The following is a 19,173-nucleotide window of genomic DNA, read 5'->3' as shown; positions in this document are numbered from 1 at the left end:
CCGCTCAGATCATTCTTTTGGACACACACATAATCAAATACAAAAACATGCAGTTGCAGACTGCAGAGCAGAGATAGCAAAAAAGGAATCCATTTTCTTTCTCTGTCTAGTAAGCTAGCAATTGAATGGCAGGATTCCACTAAATATATATACACACATGACTCCCTTTCCCTCATTCTCTCTCTCTCTCTCTCTCTCTCCCTGGCTCTTCCCCCACCCCCATCTGTATATACACACATATATGTGTGTACATGTAGTGCATACACAAACATACATAATCTTACATATGCACATATAAAAACATGAATCCTTCTGCAAGTATGTTACACACAGATGCTAAAATGATCTGCTTGCTTTGATTGGGTGTTTCAGATCTGTCATACTCACTATCGGTCAGTTCCCATAGCCGTGGGGGCAGGTCACTAAAATACTCGTGGCTCAAGGCAGCCTGTGCTGATAGTCTGTTCTTTGGGGAACACTGTAGGAGCTTGGAGGCCAGATCCTCTGCATAATTCACATAGCTGAGCCTGAAAACACAAGCAAAAAAGAGAAATCAGACCAAACAAGAAAATCTACTAAATAAGACATAAAGCTCACATAATTTTTCTGGACCTATTTATTCTTGGCCAAGAACAAGTTAAATTATCTGCTGAAAATAAACAGAAGCAGAATTCTCATTGCATCTTAGAGCATCGGTTAATCTAAACTCGCTTTTACTCTTGATATCCTGGTCTCTTTGATTTAAAATATTTCTACTATAAGCAAAGGTTGATGCTTCCAGGATAGAACAAGATCCCAAGGTAGAAAATTTCAGGAGATAATTTATCAAATAGTTACCAGAATTTGTTAATAAAATCTATCTATTGCATGCACATCTGGATACATTTACAGGAAAATTAATACAAAATAACTAGGAGAATTAAAATAAAACTACTATTAAGTTCTCTAGTTACTAAAGTTACTTTTCCTCTAAGAATTTACATTTTCTTACATTGAATATAAAATTATTGGCATAAGTACCCTGTCAAATATCAGCAATCATATTAACATGGAGGTTAACGAAGGGAATGTGTATGAACCAGATGGGGCTGAATTAATTCAAGATGACCATTAGAACAACTGCAGAAAATATGTGTCTCAAGATTGAAAAAAAAAAAAAAAAAAAAAAAAAAAGCAGAGAAGTCAAATCTCCATGTGAGACAACTTTCAAATGCATACCAGGTCAGAGTCCAGCCCAGCCTTGCTTCTTGTGGAATCTCTATTTCCTAGCTCAGTACAATCAAGCCCAGACAATGAACATAAACATGATAATAAAAGTATTCCTGGTGATAGCTGCTATTCATAGGTAGTTGAACACGTGTCAAGCACCTTCCTAGGCACTTGCCATCCTCGCTCACATTTATTTGGTCTGACAAGGGAATTCTGTCTTCATCTAATAGCAGGACAAGCTAAGTGGGAGTCGGAGAAGGGTGTGGATTGCTCAACTAGCAGGTTGAGTGGATTTAAACCCATCTAGAATTACTTGATGCTAAAGTGGTTTGCATTTGCTATGCTCTCAGATAATTTCTAAAGGCAACCCATGGGTTCCTGAGTTTCTGCAATAAGTGCAATAGGGACACTGACTCAGAGAGATCCAGATAGTATGAAGGCCAGTTTATCTGCTGTTGAGTACTTTTTCAAAAGTCTTGAAGTTACTAAACACATAGCCAATGAACTTCCTCAATAACTACCAATTCTCCTGCTTCATACTCAAGCAGCTATTCAGCATTGACTTAAAATTTTTATGGCACACAGAGGGGTTTGGGGGTGAGGAAGAGGAAAGGAGGTAATGAATTTGGGGAGAGGAAGAAACAGGGAAAGAGCAAAGAAAAATACTACTCTGAAGACCCCACCTAAGAGGCCTCTCTAAGTCTTCATATGTGAAGGTGTCACAGATGGGTTCAGTAGTTAGCCGCTGTAGTGGCTGTTTTACTTTTTTATTTTTATATTTTATTTAAATTCAACTTGCCAACATAGAGTATAACACCCTGTGCTTATCTCATCATGTGCCCTCCTTAGTGCCCATCACCCAGTTACCCCATCCCCCCACCCACATGTAGTGGCTGTTTTTTTAAAAAAATAATCAGTTTTAAAGATCTCTGCCTGGGAAAGACAAATTTGTCTACAGGAAAAGGAGGCAGTGTCTGTCAAAATTCTCTACAGCTTTTTTTTTTTTTTTTCTTTTTTCCTTCTTTCCTTTAAGATAGGTCAGGGCCATCCAAATTGTTGCTGCCTCTTCTAAGACTCTGATTATTTAAACTTTTCATTAACATCTTTTGAAATATCAAATGCAAAGTTCAAGATAGGTAGACTTCATGCTAAAAGCTGCACTTTGAATGTATAGCTTATATATAATCATGGTGAACATGATCGTTGGTATCAATTATAAATAGCTTTGATGAAACAGAATAATAGTGCCAGACTGAGACTAGATCTGAGTTATAGGCTTGATTCTGTACAAGAGTGATGAACCACCTTATGTCTGCAGTCCCTCTGGCTCCAATAAGCCACGAATCACACTCTGTGTAGTTGCTGATCATATTCAGACTATAAATATAAGGAATTAGCCAGTATCAATCTCATTTCTCCTCCCCCAAAATGACTACTGCCAAACTTGAATGTTGATGAAATAATCAAATGCTTATCTGTAATATTCAGGTTATATAAAATATTTTAATTACCATAAAATTTTAATTTACAAAGTCTATTTCCTCACTTACATTTCAAGAACCACTTTTATTCCAACTCTCCACATTTTCAACATCAGAATCTTTGTCATTACCAGAACCACTTTTTGAGTTTATCCAAATTTTTTGAGATAGGACATTTTCAGCATATCTTATTTGGACATTTTCATCCCAAAGCATAAGTGTGTTCTATCAGAATGTTAGAATAATTGTGGTTGTTTTAAACCTCTCATTGTGATGATCTATTTAAAAAATCTTCCCTTGTAATTCCATTAATTTTTAAAAATATTTTATTTATTTATTCATGAGAGAGAGAGAGAGAGAGAGAGAGAGAGAGAGGCAGAGACACAGGCAGAGGGAGAAGCAGGCTCCACACAGGGAGCCTGATGTGGGACCCGATCCCAGGCTGAAGGCGGTGCTGAACCGCTGAGCCACCCGGGCTGCCCCTGTAATTCCATTAATTTTTATTTTATATATTCTAAAGGCAGGTAATTCAATGCATAACAGTTTAGCATTTTTATTGTTTCCTGATAAATTTAGTCTTCAATCTCTCTGTAGCAACCTTGTTTATTTTCAATAAGGTTTTTGGGCTAAAATTCATTTTTTTTCTCATATTAATTTAATGACCTCAACTTTCTTTTGTTTGATACTTGCCTGGCAAACTTTTGTCATCTTTTTACTTTAATGTTTCATATCCATAATTTTAAGGTATCTTTCACAAATATTATATAGCTGGATTTAATATTTATCCAAGGAGAAAATTTAGTGCTCTTACATTTTGTGATTACTGATATGTTTGGAATTACTGCTAACATCTCAATACTGCATTCTATTTTGTCTTCCTTTGTCTTTTTTTCTTTTCCTGCTCTTTTAAATTGACTGTAAAATTGAACATTTCATCTTTTGTTGCAAAAGTTATAAATTCTATCTCCATGTGTTAAATCATTACTTTTTCCTTTTTTTTCCATGTCAATATTTAAATGTTTAAACTCTTGCATGAAGTTTTTACATGCTGATGGACACTGACAAATTATTTTCCCCAAAGAACTAGAACCACACATTCCAGAAATTATAAATAAATGATTGAACACTAATGCACAGTACCACTTTATCAACCACAAAAGACAAATTATCAAGTATACAAATATTAAGTTACATAGATCAACAGGAAAATAAAATATTAGACACTCAATTCATTAGCAGAAACTAATTTCTCTTTTAGCATGAAAGATTGAGAGAAGGAAAAAATTCACACTTGTAACAACAATAGTTGGCAAACAACTTCCAATAAAAATAGGGAAAAAGTTATAGAATTTTTGGGAATTTTATGATTACGAATTATTTGAGCTATAAGAACAAAGCATGTTTATCTTAAAAAACAAATATTTACTAATGGTCATATTCAATACACCCTATACAAGACAAACACAACATTTTGCTATAAGTACTTAGTAGCTCACTCCCACATTTTTCCACCCTCTCTTTTAACTTGTACCCCAAAGTGCAAACATTCAAGTAACTTTAAGATGTTTTTGTCTGGAGACGTTGAAGATATGTGCTTCTGTCATAATGTGGACTTTACATGAACTTTTCAACCAGAGGTTTGTGATTTTCAAAATGGAGGTTTTCATAATAGCACAAAATGAGATTTATAGAAAGACATTAAAAACTCATTATCAGGCTTGGCCAAAACCCAACAGAATCAGTGGTTATACAAATCTGATGTATATTGTTTTAAATGTGAGAGATATAAACATAAAGTAGCAGGCAAATAGCCATACGGGTCCTACTATCAATGTTTGAAATGACTGAAGGGATAAACCACAGAAGATCTAGACTGTTTTTCTTAGTTCCTGAATTTTAATTCTATATGATATCAAAAAAATACAAAGTATTGTGGCTGGGTATTTTGGCACCCAATCTCTTAATTTTTTTTACATATTGATAAGATTCTGGCATGTGAATAGATTTGAAGAAGACTTATAACTCTATATGGCACGCTTTCTGGAAAGGTCAATTGATGAAAATGATAAGCATATTTTAAACGCTGAACAGCAAGCATCTTTTGCTAAGTTTCCAAACAGGCAGATGATAATTCAAACACACAGGCTGCATTTCTGCCAAGCTTGAGCTCTGATAGAACTGCTTATCAATATCAATACTCCAATGAAAGCTTCATTAGACTTCCCATTTGCCAAGCCTACGTGTTGGCTAATACGTACGATTAAGCTCCGTATCTAAGGCAATACCAACAGGCAGCCCAGTTTTATGACTATAGCAGCAGTTTCTATGACTACTGGTAAATAGGAACTGCAGCTGGAGTTTAGGACAAGAGCTGCTTGCTTTTAAAAGCTCAACTCCACTTTTGTCTTACAAACTTTCTGCATCTTTATATCTCATGCCACCTTCAATTAATGCTAGAACAACATGCATTAGAGCGCTCCCAAGACCTGCAACAAGATGACAGTGATACAACCACTTTCTTCAAGAGACTTTATCTTCACAAGACATCACTAGTCATCAACAGCCTGGCTGGAAGGTAGTGCACCACCATCAAATGGTCAATCCAGAACCCAGATGTTTTCTTTCAACACAAGAGCAGTTGTGGTAAGTTGCTTCACATATTCTTACTATTATGGTAATGCCACACTTTTTAAGTCCCTCTTTAAATCTGTTTAGGGTCACACTGGTTAGATTGTCCAGTGTACAACTTCACAAGAATTGGTCAGTTCATCTGAGTCATGCTTAGTTAAAATATTCAATAGGATGATGAAAGAATTGAAAAAGAAAAGAATACATAATACAGAAGAGAGGTAAAGAAACTGTAGCCCACTTCAATATACTACATTTGTAAGTCTCAGTGCTTTGAGCAAGACGTTGGGAGTAATGTGAGATGAAATGAACCCCCCCCCCCCCCCGCCCCGGAAGCAGCAGTAACTCTTTATTCCAGTAATGAGGCAAGAGAAAGGAAGTTCCCCCAGGTTTAGCCCATCTAGGTCAGAATGCTTGTAAAGTGCTTTCCTTATTTTAATTCCATCCTCCTGTGTCCTAGTTAACCCCTCTTATGGAGCTTCTTGGTGGAATAGTAATGAATTTCTATAGTTCGCTTGTCTGTATAGAGGTCATGCTGTGTTCCTCACAAGTTTCCCCTGCCCTTCCAAAATGTAATAAATATGTGACCAAGAACACCACAGAACCGCTCAATCTACAGCCAGGGTGTTCTCTTTTGGGGGGCTGTTGGTTTTATTTCATGTTTTTTGTTTTTTCCATCAAGGACATCAGAAGAAACTTCCACAATTATACCTTTACCCTCAGTTCTAGTGGATGGCTCCTTAATTTTCACATTTCACTTTAATTGCTTAAAGTTTAAACTATAGATTTACCTTCCCGCTGAACAATACAGGAAATTAGTAACACTTCTGATGATACTAGTCCCATCTCTCATGCAATACTGTCTCGTATTTTATTCCTCTTTTCTGTGCTATATATTTATTAAGTTCATTCTGGGGGAGAGAGGGGCAAAGGGAGAGGGAGAGAGGGAATTTTAAACAGGCTCCATGGCCAGTGCAGAGCCCAATGTGGGGCTCATTCTCACGACACTGAGGTCATGACCTGAGCAGAAATCAAGAGTCTGACACCTGACTGGAACCACCCAGGTGCCCCTATTTTCTGTGCTTTTTAAAAACACACATATTAAATGCTGCTATGGTTATTACTATTTAGATTTAACCATGTTTATTATTCACGTAATCACCTTCTCGTGTTTCAGATGTTCCTTCTCTCCCTGGTTTTCTGCATCTGAAATACAAACTTCAGAAGTTCTTTCCCTGACAAAAGAATGTAGTGGCAAATTCTCTCTCTTTTTTTTTTTTTTTTTTCATACAGGATAAAAGTTGGCTTGGGATATAATTGTAGGTTCAAAGCATTTTCCTTTAACTCTGAAGATATTATTTTGTAGGCTTCTGTTGTTGCTGTTGTTAGCTCTTATATTCCTCCTTTCACAATTGCAATGTAAGGTGTTGTTTTCATTTAACCTGCTTGATATCCAGTGTTTCCTGAATATGAGGCTTCATGTCTTTCAACAGTTCTGGGGGAAAAATTCAGCCATTATTTTTCCAATATTGCCTATCCCCATTCTCTCTCTTCTCTCATTTTGTAACCCCAATGTCATGCCACCTTATTACATTTTTCCTGTCTTTACACTGTTGGTCCTTCTGGGTAAGCAACCCTGAAGGAATTCTGGGTAATTCCTTCAGAGTTACCTTCCAGTTCAACTAATTCTCTAATCAGCTGCATCTAATATGCTGTTTTCCCTGTTCATTTTGTTTTTATAAGTTCTTTTTAAGTCTTTGACAAGTTTGTGTGTCCAATTTGATGGTTTCTTGTTCAAGTTTTAGATTTGATAATTTCTTTCTTTACAATATTTTAAATACAGTTATGCTCTATGTCTCATAATTTCCAACATCTGAAATTCTGGGGGAGAGAGGAGGCCAATTTTGTTGTTGTTTTTGTTACTGACCTTCACTCACAATGACTTTTTCTCATATGTTTTATAATTCTGGATTGTGAGCTCATGCTTGGCTAATGTTAATCTGTGGGAATTCTGATGGGCTTGGGCTGAGAATATCTTCCTCCATAGGGATTTTCTTTTGCTTCTGTCAGGAGTCTTGGGGCTCTCTTAACAGCTAGGCACTCTAAATTCTTTCTGTTGGCTTCTGCAACCATGTGAGTTATGTAAATTTAAACCTAAAATTACAGAATTTTCATAGGACTTTTTGATCCCCATCCAGAGCCAAAGCCAACAGTTGTCCTTGCAAGTCTTTCTTTGCTGGAGGCAGTTTTTTTTTTTTCACCTAGCCTGTTACTGAGGTTGAAGTGCTTTGAGTGTCTTGAGTATGTGGGGAATCGCAATTCCTATGCTGCACCTTTCATAGCCCCAAAGCATTGTTTACTGATCCCCAAGTGGCTCCATGTTCCTCTTTTAGCAACATCTTCTCCAGCATTTTAGGTCAATTTTTGTGGTAGAAGAGATATTTTTTCCTCCCAAAAGTGTATATTTATAATCTTCCTGATCTAATTAGTTACTATAGAATCATCTATACCTGTACTCTTTAGGACTTTATCGCTGGCATTATTAACTCAGTGTTATTTCCCTATCTTTAAAACAAAACAAAAAAAGGCTTCTTTTAGGTTACCTCTATTAAGCTTCAAAACTTAACTAACCAAAGTTGTTTTAGGCTAAGGTTCTTTTACTACTCAACTTTATAGATAAGTCTCCAAAGCATTACGTAAATGAAAGAAGGAAAGGCTACATATGCAATAACTCCATTTATATGACATTCTGGCAAAGGCAAATTATAGAAACGAAAGAGTGATCAGTGGTTGTCAGAAGCTGGGAGTCGGAGGGGTTAACAAAGTGCACAGGAGAATTTTTTCAGATGGCTCTTGAACATGAAGTATAAACATGAGGCTCTCCAGAGATATGAAAGGCAAGGTCAGGGAACTCATCAAGGAAATTCAATGGAAGGAGCAGTGTAGAGAGATGGGGTATTGCAGATTTTTCACAAGGAACATTCAGTCTTTAGGCGTGGACAGCTGACCTCCTTTGAATGGCTAACGTTTGGACTTCCACGTCGGGGTGGGGGTCTGATGCTTCAAGCGATGTTCTGGCAAATGGGGAGATGCTACTGCCAGTGGTGAGGCCTTCCCACTGATTTCAGTGCTTAATCCCAGGTCACCGAGGTGGGGCCTGCCTCCAGCTGTCAGACTGTGCCTATCAGGTCAGAGGGTGGACTAAGGGAGCTCTGTGTTCATGAAGGGTCATATAAACCTGGCAGGGTATTTGGGACAGAGGACTTTCATATTCATTCCACATTCATTTTTTAAAAAGTTAAAGATATTTGTTGTTGTAGAAACTCTCTAGAAAATCTAAGGAATTTTAAAATGATAAATCTAGATGACAACAAACAGAAACAATCCCTACTGAATTCAGTGTGTGTGTGTGGAGAGAGAATCTTCTATTGTAAGTAACTTTCAAACAAATGCTTTTACTATAGTTGAAAATAATGATATGCTGCTATTCTAATTATAATGAATATTTTTCATTTTCCTAGTCTTTATCCATACAATGGTGTGTGTACACACACACACTCTTTATCTGCATTAAAAAGAAAAATATGAAAGAAGGTAACATGAACAGTAAAAAACTACCTTAGATCTGGGATATGGAGCAGGATATTTTCTCTACTCCTTGTGCAGGTCAGTTTTCATGCCTCAGAAATGCGGGAGATGGAATAGATGGCTTTGAAGGGGCTGTCAGTTCTAAGGTTATACGCCTTCCAATCTAGGAAGAACCTCTTTGTGACCTAAAGGCAGGGAGGGTTAGCAGAGCCACAGTGGCCTGCCATAGTTAACCTACCAGAGTTCCCCCACTGCCCATCACTAATGAACCGATCTAATGTGCCTCTCACTTCTCTTCACTCAACCTGTCAACTTACTGCTTTCAAAGCTCACCGAAGTGTCTCAGCTATCCTGAAAACCAAGACAAAGAGCAAAGTGAATCTAGAGTCTTTTGCCAGACTAAGGGAGACTGACAAGTTGAAAAGAGAGGAATAAACATGAAGGATGAAAATGATGATGTAAAAGGGAGGGAGAGTGGGCTCGAATGAGGTGGCCAGGGCTACTTCCTACAAGGCAGTGGTTCCCAGTATAGCCTAGGGACACAACATTTGTTGAATGACTGGGTGTTTGCTTGAGGACTGGATATATCAACTGTTAGACCTATAGAAGTTTTACTTGAGAAAAATGTATTTAAAAAGTAAGCCATCATTTTTGAGCAAAAGCACCTTAAGGTCAAATCCTAGTCCTTAAGGTACATCTTCAAAATATATATCCCTTGGAGGGTATCATTTTCTTTTTTTTTCTTTCCATTTTTTTTTTTTTAAGTGAGAAGGAAATTGGTTCTTATCTCTTTTAAAGGTACATTATAAACTAGGATTACAAGTTCTTTGGGTTTCTTTTCTTTTCTTTTCTTTTTTTTTTTTACATTGTAGTTCCAAAAGACTTCCTCCAAAATTGATATATCTGTCTATAGAAAAACTAAGACAAGTTACATTTTGTTCCCAAGAGTTGACTTCTAAATATCTCTATAAAGATCTTCACTGGGATTTATTAACATTTTATTTATTTTTTTTAAAGCAGGTTCTACACCCAATATGGGGCTTGAACTCACAATCCTGAGATCAAGAGTCATGTGCTCTACTGACTGAGACAGCCAAGTCCCCTATTAACATGTTAGCTCATGAAAGCTGGATATAAACAGTAGAGGTGTAGTAGGTTCAATTTATTCAGAACATTCAATAGTGATACTGATTCCTATATAACACCTGAAGAGGAAGTAAAGGGGAACAAAAAGTTCTAGTATATTCCGCACAGCATTCTGTGATGGCATAGAACTATAAACACCCTGGGCTTGTATGTGGACCATACTAGTGTGCTTTGTCTCACAGATTTGGAAATAGAGCAACCTGGAGTGAGATGTTGAAAGTCTGTATATTCATGCTTTTACTCACTGTCAACACTCTTCACTGAGCAAAGCTGAGGGTCCGGATCCTTTCATTTGGCAGTACACATACTGTCTCTGTGGCAAAGATGCCAACATGGGGACTGGCCACTGGATTATACAAGTAATTTCTTGAAAATGATTTGTGCAGAAGTCCACCCACCCATAAAGACAGGCTGACCACTGTAACCAGGACTCCCACACTCAGTACTCTTTGTCTATACATGTAAAGCAAAATGCTCATTTAATTACCATCTTATCAAAGCTTTTGACTTAGGGGGAGACTGTGGTCATGAAACTGCTCTGATTTTTCAAAAAGTGACTTACTTTTAGAAAATAGGCTCAAATTTATTCATTTTGCAAAGAGAGGTCAGTAATTTGTCAAACAGCAAGGAGGAATCCCTGACATTGGAATAAACTCTTAGAGACAATAAAGACTAATAGAAGGGAAGGTTCAGGCTTGTGCAGTGAACTTCTCAACCTCAGGTGATGGGCTGCGCAGTGAAATGAGAGGCAAGATTCTCAGTTACATTATTTTTTTTAAAAGATTTTATTTATTTATTAGAGAGAGAGAGAGAGAGAGAGGCAGAGGCAGAGGGAGAAGCAGGCTCCATGCAGGGAGTTGGCTTGGGACTCGATCTGGGGTCTCCAGGATCATGCCCTGGGCTGAAGGCAGTGCTAAACTGCTGAGCCACCCGGGCTACCCTCTCAGTTACATTATTAATGAAGACATAGATTTGTTTAATGCTGAGACTTCCTTTCAGTGCACTGCTATGAAAAAAAAATGAGATTCCTTTCCTCAAGGTAAGCAGATAACATTTTTATATTAGTTTCCATAAATAGGTTATGTTTTGTTGTACGTAGAAAATTGTTCAATTCTCATTCATTTATTCTAGTGAAACTGTTTCATGACACAATCTCATTGTAAGACACCCATTCCCATGGTGGTCAGCTCCCTTGATTGTCAAAATGTTATATAATGATAATGCTATACATAGAGAACTCTACAGTTTACACAGAGCTTTCATGTATATTATTTTATTTGATGCAGATAATCAAAGGGTCAAAATGAAGAGTATCTGGATTTGTGGACTCTTAAATCTTATTGTCCATTACATGTCACACCAAAGATTTACTGTTACTATTATATACGCACACACACACACCAGGATATATGTTGCCAAGTTGGGAAGAGGGTTATTGGGTTATTTTTAAGTTTTCCTTAAGGACACCCTACATTTTTCTATCTTTTTCTCTTCCTTTAATTCTGAATTCTTTCTACAGAGTCTATTCTTTCTATATTCTTGTTAACACCCACATTAAATAAAGACAATAAAGAGAGTCCAGCTTTAACTTGGGTAAGATTAAGAGTCCCCAGAGCTAGTCAGACTAATCTATATTGCTAGGTCTCTCTTGCAGATCTAACCCTCATTCAATACATAGTTGCCGTTACAGTAAATTCTATCTGGTGGAAAAGTACAGAAAGTGCTGGAGAGTCCTCAGCAGGATGTGAATGAATCAAGTTTTTGAAAACACAAGCACTGACACTCAAGAGTATTATAAACTGCCAAAAAGTGGGCCAGAAAAAGGAAAATATTAAATTCTTACTTTGGATTGCAGAGCTTAGTTAGATAATATTTACCCCAAATTTCCTAGCTTTGACTTTATTTATGACTATTTTCTACCATCCCTGGAAAAACAGATGTCTTTGAATGTTTACATTCACTCTGAAATCAAATAAAGAGTGGTCTAGCTTTTAAAAATCAGTTAACTTATCACATAATTATACTAGCATTTCCCATGTACTATACGAAGCTATAGATTTTAATATTTACATTTTATAAATCCATTGATACAAATGTTATCATAAACTATTCCTGGAGAAAAGCTAATATAAGTGAACTTCCTGTTATATCCTTTTCAACAAAAACTCTTGTGTATTTAAACTTATTTTTACTTAACTACTACATAGATCATACTTTCATTTAACCTGCTTATAGGAAAGAGAAGGTTAACTAGTTCACCACATTATTTTTGCAGAGATTCCATGTTAATTTCCTCTCCAATTTTTCTCATTGCCTAGTAGCAGTTACTTTTTTAGTTGTAAAGTTTTATTTTTTAATAGCTTATGTAAAACCCATATGCACTCAACCTCTAATTCTGTCTAAATAATATAATTTCTAAAAATTTCTCTAAGATTTGTTAGAGCCTACCAAATGTTCACATTTTTCTTCTACAGGAATAGTATAAACCTGTCATGGAATAATACTTGTACCTCAGTTACATTTTAGAAAAGAGTCATAGATTTAGGGGGACTAGTGATTATATGATTCTATATTTATGTTCAGTATTTTACTTCAATAACGTGGTTTATAGCATAAGAGGCACAAATACTTTTTAACCCTCTAACTGAAGAACAAGATAGAAAAAGATATATTTTATTTCAGCAAAAGAAATAAGCAAAAAAATACTTTAATAATAACTAACCCTCATAATCGGAAGGATAAAACTTAGAGAATATTTAAAATTCTAAACTCACAAATTTAGAATTGTGAATATCCATGAAACCCAAAGGATGTGCATTCAACAGAATTGGCTTTCAACATCCCAGTTATTTTGTTTATTGTTATATCATAAACACTAGATCTTCATAACCACATGACCTCCCCCATATGGAATTCCATTGTTACCTGAATAACATCAGGCAACTTGTAACCTTTCCAACTTCCGGATATAGATCAGGATAAAATTAATAACTCTCTTCTACTCTACAGGACCACTGTGAAGACTGACCTTTTCTTACCGTAACTTGCTTCAATCGATCATAGGCATCAAATTATTTCCCCTATTCCACAAGTTTTCAAAACATCTCTAAGAAATCAAGAGTGAAGCAAATTGCTCATGATATTCTACCCTTGTGATGTTTGATATTTTTGTTATTTAGACAATAAAAATGAGCCAGTTTTCCTGAATTCTAAGTGACTGATTCTAGCACTGTTTCTTCTCAAAAAGACAATTCTCATTTTTTATAATAAAAGATTGCATCAGGAGTTTAAATTTAAACCTTCATTTATCAAAAAGAAAAAAAAGTCCATATACATTAGACCTTAGCAATGGCTTATGTTTTACATTTCAGATGGATATGTTCTAAATATCTAGCCCAAATTACATGGACAGTATGAAAAACATTTTCATTACAAAAGGCTAGGAAACTGTTTAACTTATTGGTGCGTCTACATTATGGTAAATTTAGTTAATGGAAACTGGTAACTTCAGAGCCTTTCATTCCTCTGAAACCCTATAGAAGTTACAAATCTCATCATCAGAGGCTGGATTTGGAAGCTGATATCTTCTTCACCAGAACGGAACAGTGCGTCTTCTAACTATAAACAGTGCTAAAAATAGCTCCCGAAAGGCATCATTTTGTGTGATATTATTTCACCAAAAGAGAAGAAAAATATATCTTTAATCCTGAACAAAACCTCTTCAAAGTTTATGTTCTCAATAAACCTTTTACTGAGAACTGCAAATATAACTTAGTAATGCAATAAATGCCCTAACAAATATATCAGATTTTTCACTTAATGCTTTTTACAGGCTTAAACCAAATAGAGTAAAAGGAAATCACCTTTTACAGTCCAACTCCTACAGGAAGAATGCCTTGCTGTTACGCTTTTTAAAGAAGGCATGGTGAATTTATATCAACTCTGGCGAATCTTGGGGCATGATAAAAGGAAGAAAAATACCAGCATGGTGAACATTCCACAGAACTCTCTTCACATGTTTATTTCCTTAGCGACTGGACATGATCCAAAATATTGAGAAAAATGTAAAAAGAAAAGAAAATTAAGGTAAAAGATATACAGTTTAGCACCCATGCTGATGATATGAAAGAGATGTTCCCCTACTCCTTAAAAAAAAAGAAAAAGAATTGTCATCTTAGAGATTAAGGATATTAAATGGTTATGATTTGAGAAAATCACCCAAACTAGTGCTCCCATTAAATCAGTACAAAAGAAAAATTGGTTAGGTCAGAGCTCATTATGGGTTGTTGAAGTGTAGTTCAAGGCAAATGAAGAATATACTTTCTGGGGACTCTTATTTCAGCTTCTTTATCTTACGATATTGCATCTGGGATTTGAAAATATATGATTTCATTAGGATGTGAAAAAGAACTGGCCTGTATGCTTATGTCCAAAACAAGAATTGGATTAGGACTGTTGAATAGCTGGGCATCCTCTATAAAGGGCCTGATGATCTTTAGGAAGAAAAGTCAAGATATCTTTCAGTGCTTACTGCTCCTGCAAGGAGCCTCTTATCCTCCTTGTCATAGGTGTCTTCTAGACTCCACTCTGAATCAACTCTCTCTTGAATGATCTGATCTCCCCTAGTTATCACAAAGGATATGACCAGTTAGCAAATGACACTCTTTTTTAAAAAAAGATTCTAATTATTTTTTTTATTTTAATTAATTAATTTGAGAGAGAGCGAGCATGCGTGCATGGGTGCATGCGAGAGTGAGAGTGGGGAGGAGCAGAGGGAGAGGGAGAAGCAGACTCTGAGCTGAGCAGGAGCCCGACACAGGGCTCGACCCCACAACCCTGAAATATGACCTGAGCTGAAATCAAGAGTTGGATACTCAGGGATCCCTGGGTGGCACAGTGGTTTGGCGCCTGCCTTTGGCCCAGGGCGCGATCCTGGAGACCCAGGATCGAATCCCACATCGGGCTCTCGGTGCATGGAGCCTGCTTCTCCCTCTGCCTGTGTCTCTGCCTCTCTCTCTCTCTGTGACTATCATAAATAAATAAAAAAATTTAAAAAAATTAAAAAAAAAAAAAGAGTTGGATACTCAACCTACTGAGCCACATAAGCACCCACCCTTGTTTTAAGTACTGTGGGAAGGTATACAAAACAGGACAAAAGCATTTATTTATTGAACATTTACCATGTTTTAGAGACTTATCACATTGTCTCCCTATTCTGTATATCCAGCTACAAAATGATCATCACCACATTTCCTTACAGATGAAGAAACTGAGGCTCAGAAAGGAGCAAACACAGCCAAGGTCACACAGCAAGTGAGGGGCAGAGTGTGTTCTATGCCTCAAATGCTGGTGGCCTCTTCTGTATGTCATCCTTCCAAAGGTTTGATTAGTAACTTTTTTTTCTCCTTATAAGTATATAAGACATGGTCACTCAAGAGAATTTAGAAAACCCTGAACCATGTAAAGGTAAATAAAACATCTCATAAGTCTACCATCTGGAAGTTATGAATTTTTATCAGTTAGATGTGTTTACTCCTGTGTGTGTAGGTCTGAGCAAATGTATCATTTCTTTGTAATTTTTATCACCTCATATATTTTTTACATGATAAAATTTCCTTTCAAAACCTGAATTTTAAAAGCTCTCTTTAAACTCTTGAAAGTCAAACTCAAGCCCATATTGAGGTCATAATAGCTTTTTGTGTTTCCCCCTAGTGAAGAAAAAAAATATAAGTAACAAATTTGGACACTGTAAATATTTTTTTCCTGTTGATGGTGTATGACCCCCCCCCCCCCCCGTTAATGGTATATGCTTTTTAATTTTTTTCCTTTTTTTTTTACACATGGGGTATTTACTTTTCACTCACTAAATATTGTAATTATAGTTTTACCAAATCTCCACATGCAAAAACATGGTTGTAGGCATTTTATATCAGGCCAAGTCCTGGTGATGCACTCAGCTTTGCAACTCACACTGGGGTAGCTAGGATGGAAAAAACATGTTTTTTCCACACAGCTCTCTTTTTACTGTATTTATATACACAAAGTTTGCTGCACCAAGAACTTCCACTAAGAGGAGAAAATAAGGGGTGGGTGCCTCGGTGTCTCAGTTGGTTAAACGTCTGCCTTCAGCTTGGGTCATGATTCTGGGGTCCTGGGATAGAGTCCCACATCAAGCTCCCTGCTCCATAGGGAGCCTGCTTCTCCCTCTCCCTCTGCCTCTGCCTACCACTCCCCCTGCTTGTGTGCTCTTTCTCTCTGCCAAGTGAATAAATATAAATCTTAAAAAAAAAAAAAAAGAGGAAAAAATAAGTCTTCAAAGATAGGGAAAAATTGTTGGTATTTCTTGCATAGGCACATAGGTACAGCTGTAGTAGAAGTTAGATGGGAATTTGAAAGTGTTCTTTTCTTAAAACTTGTTATCACACAGCTTCTGAGGTTCAGGAATCCTGGGCAGCTTAACTGGGTAGTTCTGGCTCACAGTCTCTCACAAGGCAGCAGTCAAGTAGATGTCCAGAGCTACAGTCATTTGAAGCTTGACTGGGCTTGGTGAATCCACTCCTGGGATGGCTCACTCACATGGCTGCTGGCAGGCATTAGCTCTTTACCATGTGGGCCTCTCCATAGGGCTATTCATGTGACTTGGCAGCTGGCTTCTGCACAGCCAGTGATTACAGAGACAGAGAGGGAGTCAGAGCTAAGGAAGGGACTGTGCAGTCTTTTATATCGTAACTTCAGAACTAACATGCCATCATTTCTGCCCCATGCTATTTCTTGATCACCAAGACCAATCCAAGTACAACATGGGAAGGACTCCCCAAGGGTGTAAAGACCAAAAGACAGGGATCACTGGGGGCCTCTGGAGGCTACTGAACCATGCTGATGATTATAGAAGGTATCTGGGTTTTTAAAAATTGTGGTAAAATATATATAAGCTAAAATTTGCCATTTTAAGCCTTTTTCAGTTTACGATTCAGTAGCATTAATTACATTCACAATATTGTCCAACCACTACTAATATTTATTTCAAAACCCTTTCATCATCCCAAACAGAAACTCTATACTAATTAAGCAACATCTTTTTCTTATTAAAAAACTGTGACAGTGACAGTAAAGACAATTTTCAGAAAATAGAAAAACAATCACCCCAAATTCTACCACCCTAACACAACTATTTTCATCTTGTATATTACATTTCAGTTACAGTTCACAGATGTAATTTTATATTTAATATGTTAATGTGCATATAATTTTTTATTCTGCTTTTTTTTTTTCAGAAAACACACGAAGCATTATTTATATTTTCAGTCTTCATAATGCCATCCTAACATTGTTGTATAATATTCCACTTGGGTCCTGAATCATGATTTATCAAACCTTTCCCCATTTCCTTAATCTTGGTTAGAGTGATAACAAGTCTTTTTAAAAAATATACTATGCAGTAATGAAAATATTTTGGCAGCTAGGATTTTACCTTGTTGATTTATTTCTTTGGCATAAACACCAAAGAGTCAAATTGTTAGGTCAAAAACATAATTCCCCAAGCTTCCTATTGGAAGTAAAATCCCAACTGCAGTCCATGACGCAGAGGCTTCTGCCTCAGTCTCCAATCACCTCTTCTCCACTCAATATACTCTTACACTGAGTTCTTCCACTTCATGCTCATCACATATTTTGTGAGTTCCTACTATGCAACAAGCTCAGTTGTAAGTGCAAAGGATATAGAAGTAAACAAAACAGGCAAAACCCCAGTCTTCATATGGCTTATAGGCTGCCAAACACTATTCTTATTTTTAAGATTTATATATATATATATATATATATATATATATATATATATATATATATATTTAAGATTTTATTTATTCATGAGAGACACAAAGAGAGAGGCAGAAGGAGAAGCAGGCTCCATGCAGGAAGCCCAATGTGGGACTCAATCCCAGGACTCCAGGATCACGTCCTGGGCCAAAGGGAGGCGCTAAACCACTGAGCCACCCAGGCGGCCCAAGATTTATATACTTATTTAAGAGAGAAAGCAGGAGAGTGTGTGGTGGGAGGGACAGAGGGAAAGGGAGGGAGAAAACCCAGGCAGACTCCTTGTTCAGCACAGAGCCCTATATGGGGCTCAATCTCAGGTCATGACCTGAGCCGTAATTAAGAGATGCTCACTCAATTGACTGTGCCACCCAGGAACCTCAATGCTATTTCTTTTCTTTTCTTTTCTTTTCTTTTCTTTTCTTTTCTTTTCTTTTCTTTTCTTTCTTTCTCTTTCTCTCTCTCTCTCCTTCCTTTCTTCTTCTTTTTCTCCTTCTCCTCCTCCTCTTCTTCTTCTTCTCCTTCTCCTCCTCCTCTTCTTCTTCTTCTTCTCCTCCTCCTCCTCCTCTTTTTCTTCTTCTTCTCCTTCTCTTCCTCCTCCTCTTCTTCTTCTTTCCTTCTTCTTCTTCTTTTCTTCTTCTTCTTCTTCTTCTTCTTCTTCTTCTTCTTCTTCTTCTTTTCTCCTTCTTCTTCTTCTTCTTCTTCTTCTTTCCTTCTTCCTTCTTTCTTCTTCTCCTTTTACCACATTGCCCTGTTTTATTGTTTTCATTTCTTATCACTCTCTGCGATTGCTTTATTGTATTTGTCTGTTGGTAATCTAGAAGGTAAGTTCTATGGGAATAGCAACCTCGTTTGTGCATTCCCAACCAGGCTAAATAAAATTTCTGGAAGGTGTCATGAATGATATCTTTAGAGCTTTTAACACATTTCCATTAAGTTTTCCACATTGTTTACCCGTTTACAGTGCCTTCAGCAGTAGATAAATGAGCCTATTTCTCTAGAACCTTAGCAGCACTGGTGTTTTGGAAGAGGTTATGCACCTGGGGGAATGGGGGCTAATGAAGGTTGTTCGATGGAAGCATAGGAACCACTGAAACATTATTTATCTTGATTACTAAGTCTTTTTCTGGTGCCACCCTAAATCCTGAACCCAAGGTCTCTGCCCTCCTTCCTCACCCTAGTCTCAGCTCTGCTGTGTATAATACAGCAAATAAGGGATATATTTCCAGATCTGCCCTTGAGGCCACATTATAATTGAAGACAGGGAAATAAGCTTCCTAAAATAAGCTTAAATGTTCTTATCAAAAAG

The 19,173-nt window shown here is 36.9% G+C and overlaps 1 protein-coding gene across 11 annotated transcripts in view; it reads right to left on the bottom strand.

The window, feature by feature from the left end:
• CDK14 (cyclin dependent kinase 14) overlaps nt 1-19,173 on the bottom strand; it is a 723,056-nt gene that overhangs the window by 90,895 nt on the left and 612,988 nt on the right. For all 11 annotated transcript variants that reach the window (XR_012002660.1, XM_072764239.1, XM_072764240.1 and 8 more), the window contains one exon: nt 388-527. Coding sequence is in view for 10 of the 11 variants with exons in the window: in XM_072764239.1 (XP_072620340.1) it covers nt 388-527 (140 nt within the window). In the remaining variant the exon portion in view is untranslated. The remainder of the gene's footprint in view (nt 1-387; nt 528-19,173) is intronic.

This window comes from Vulpes vulpes, chromosome 7, assembly GCF_048418805.1.
Source record: "Vulpes vulpes isolate BD-2025 chromosome 7, VulVul3, whole genome shotgun sequence".
Lineage (NCBI taxonomy): Eukaryota > Metazoa > Chordata > Mammalia > Carnivora > Canidae > Vulpes > Vulpes vulpes.
This window is presented reverse-complemented; position numbering and strand designations above follow the sequence as displayed.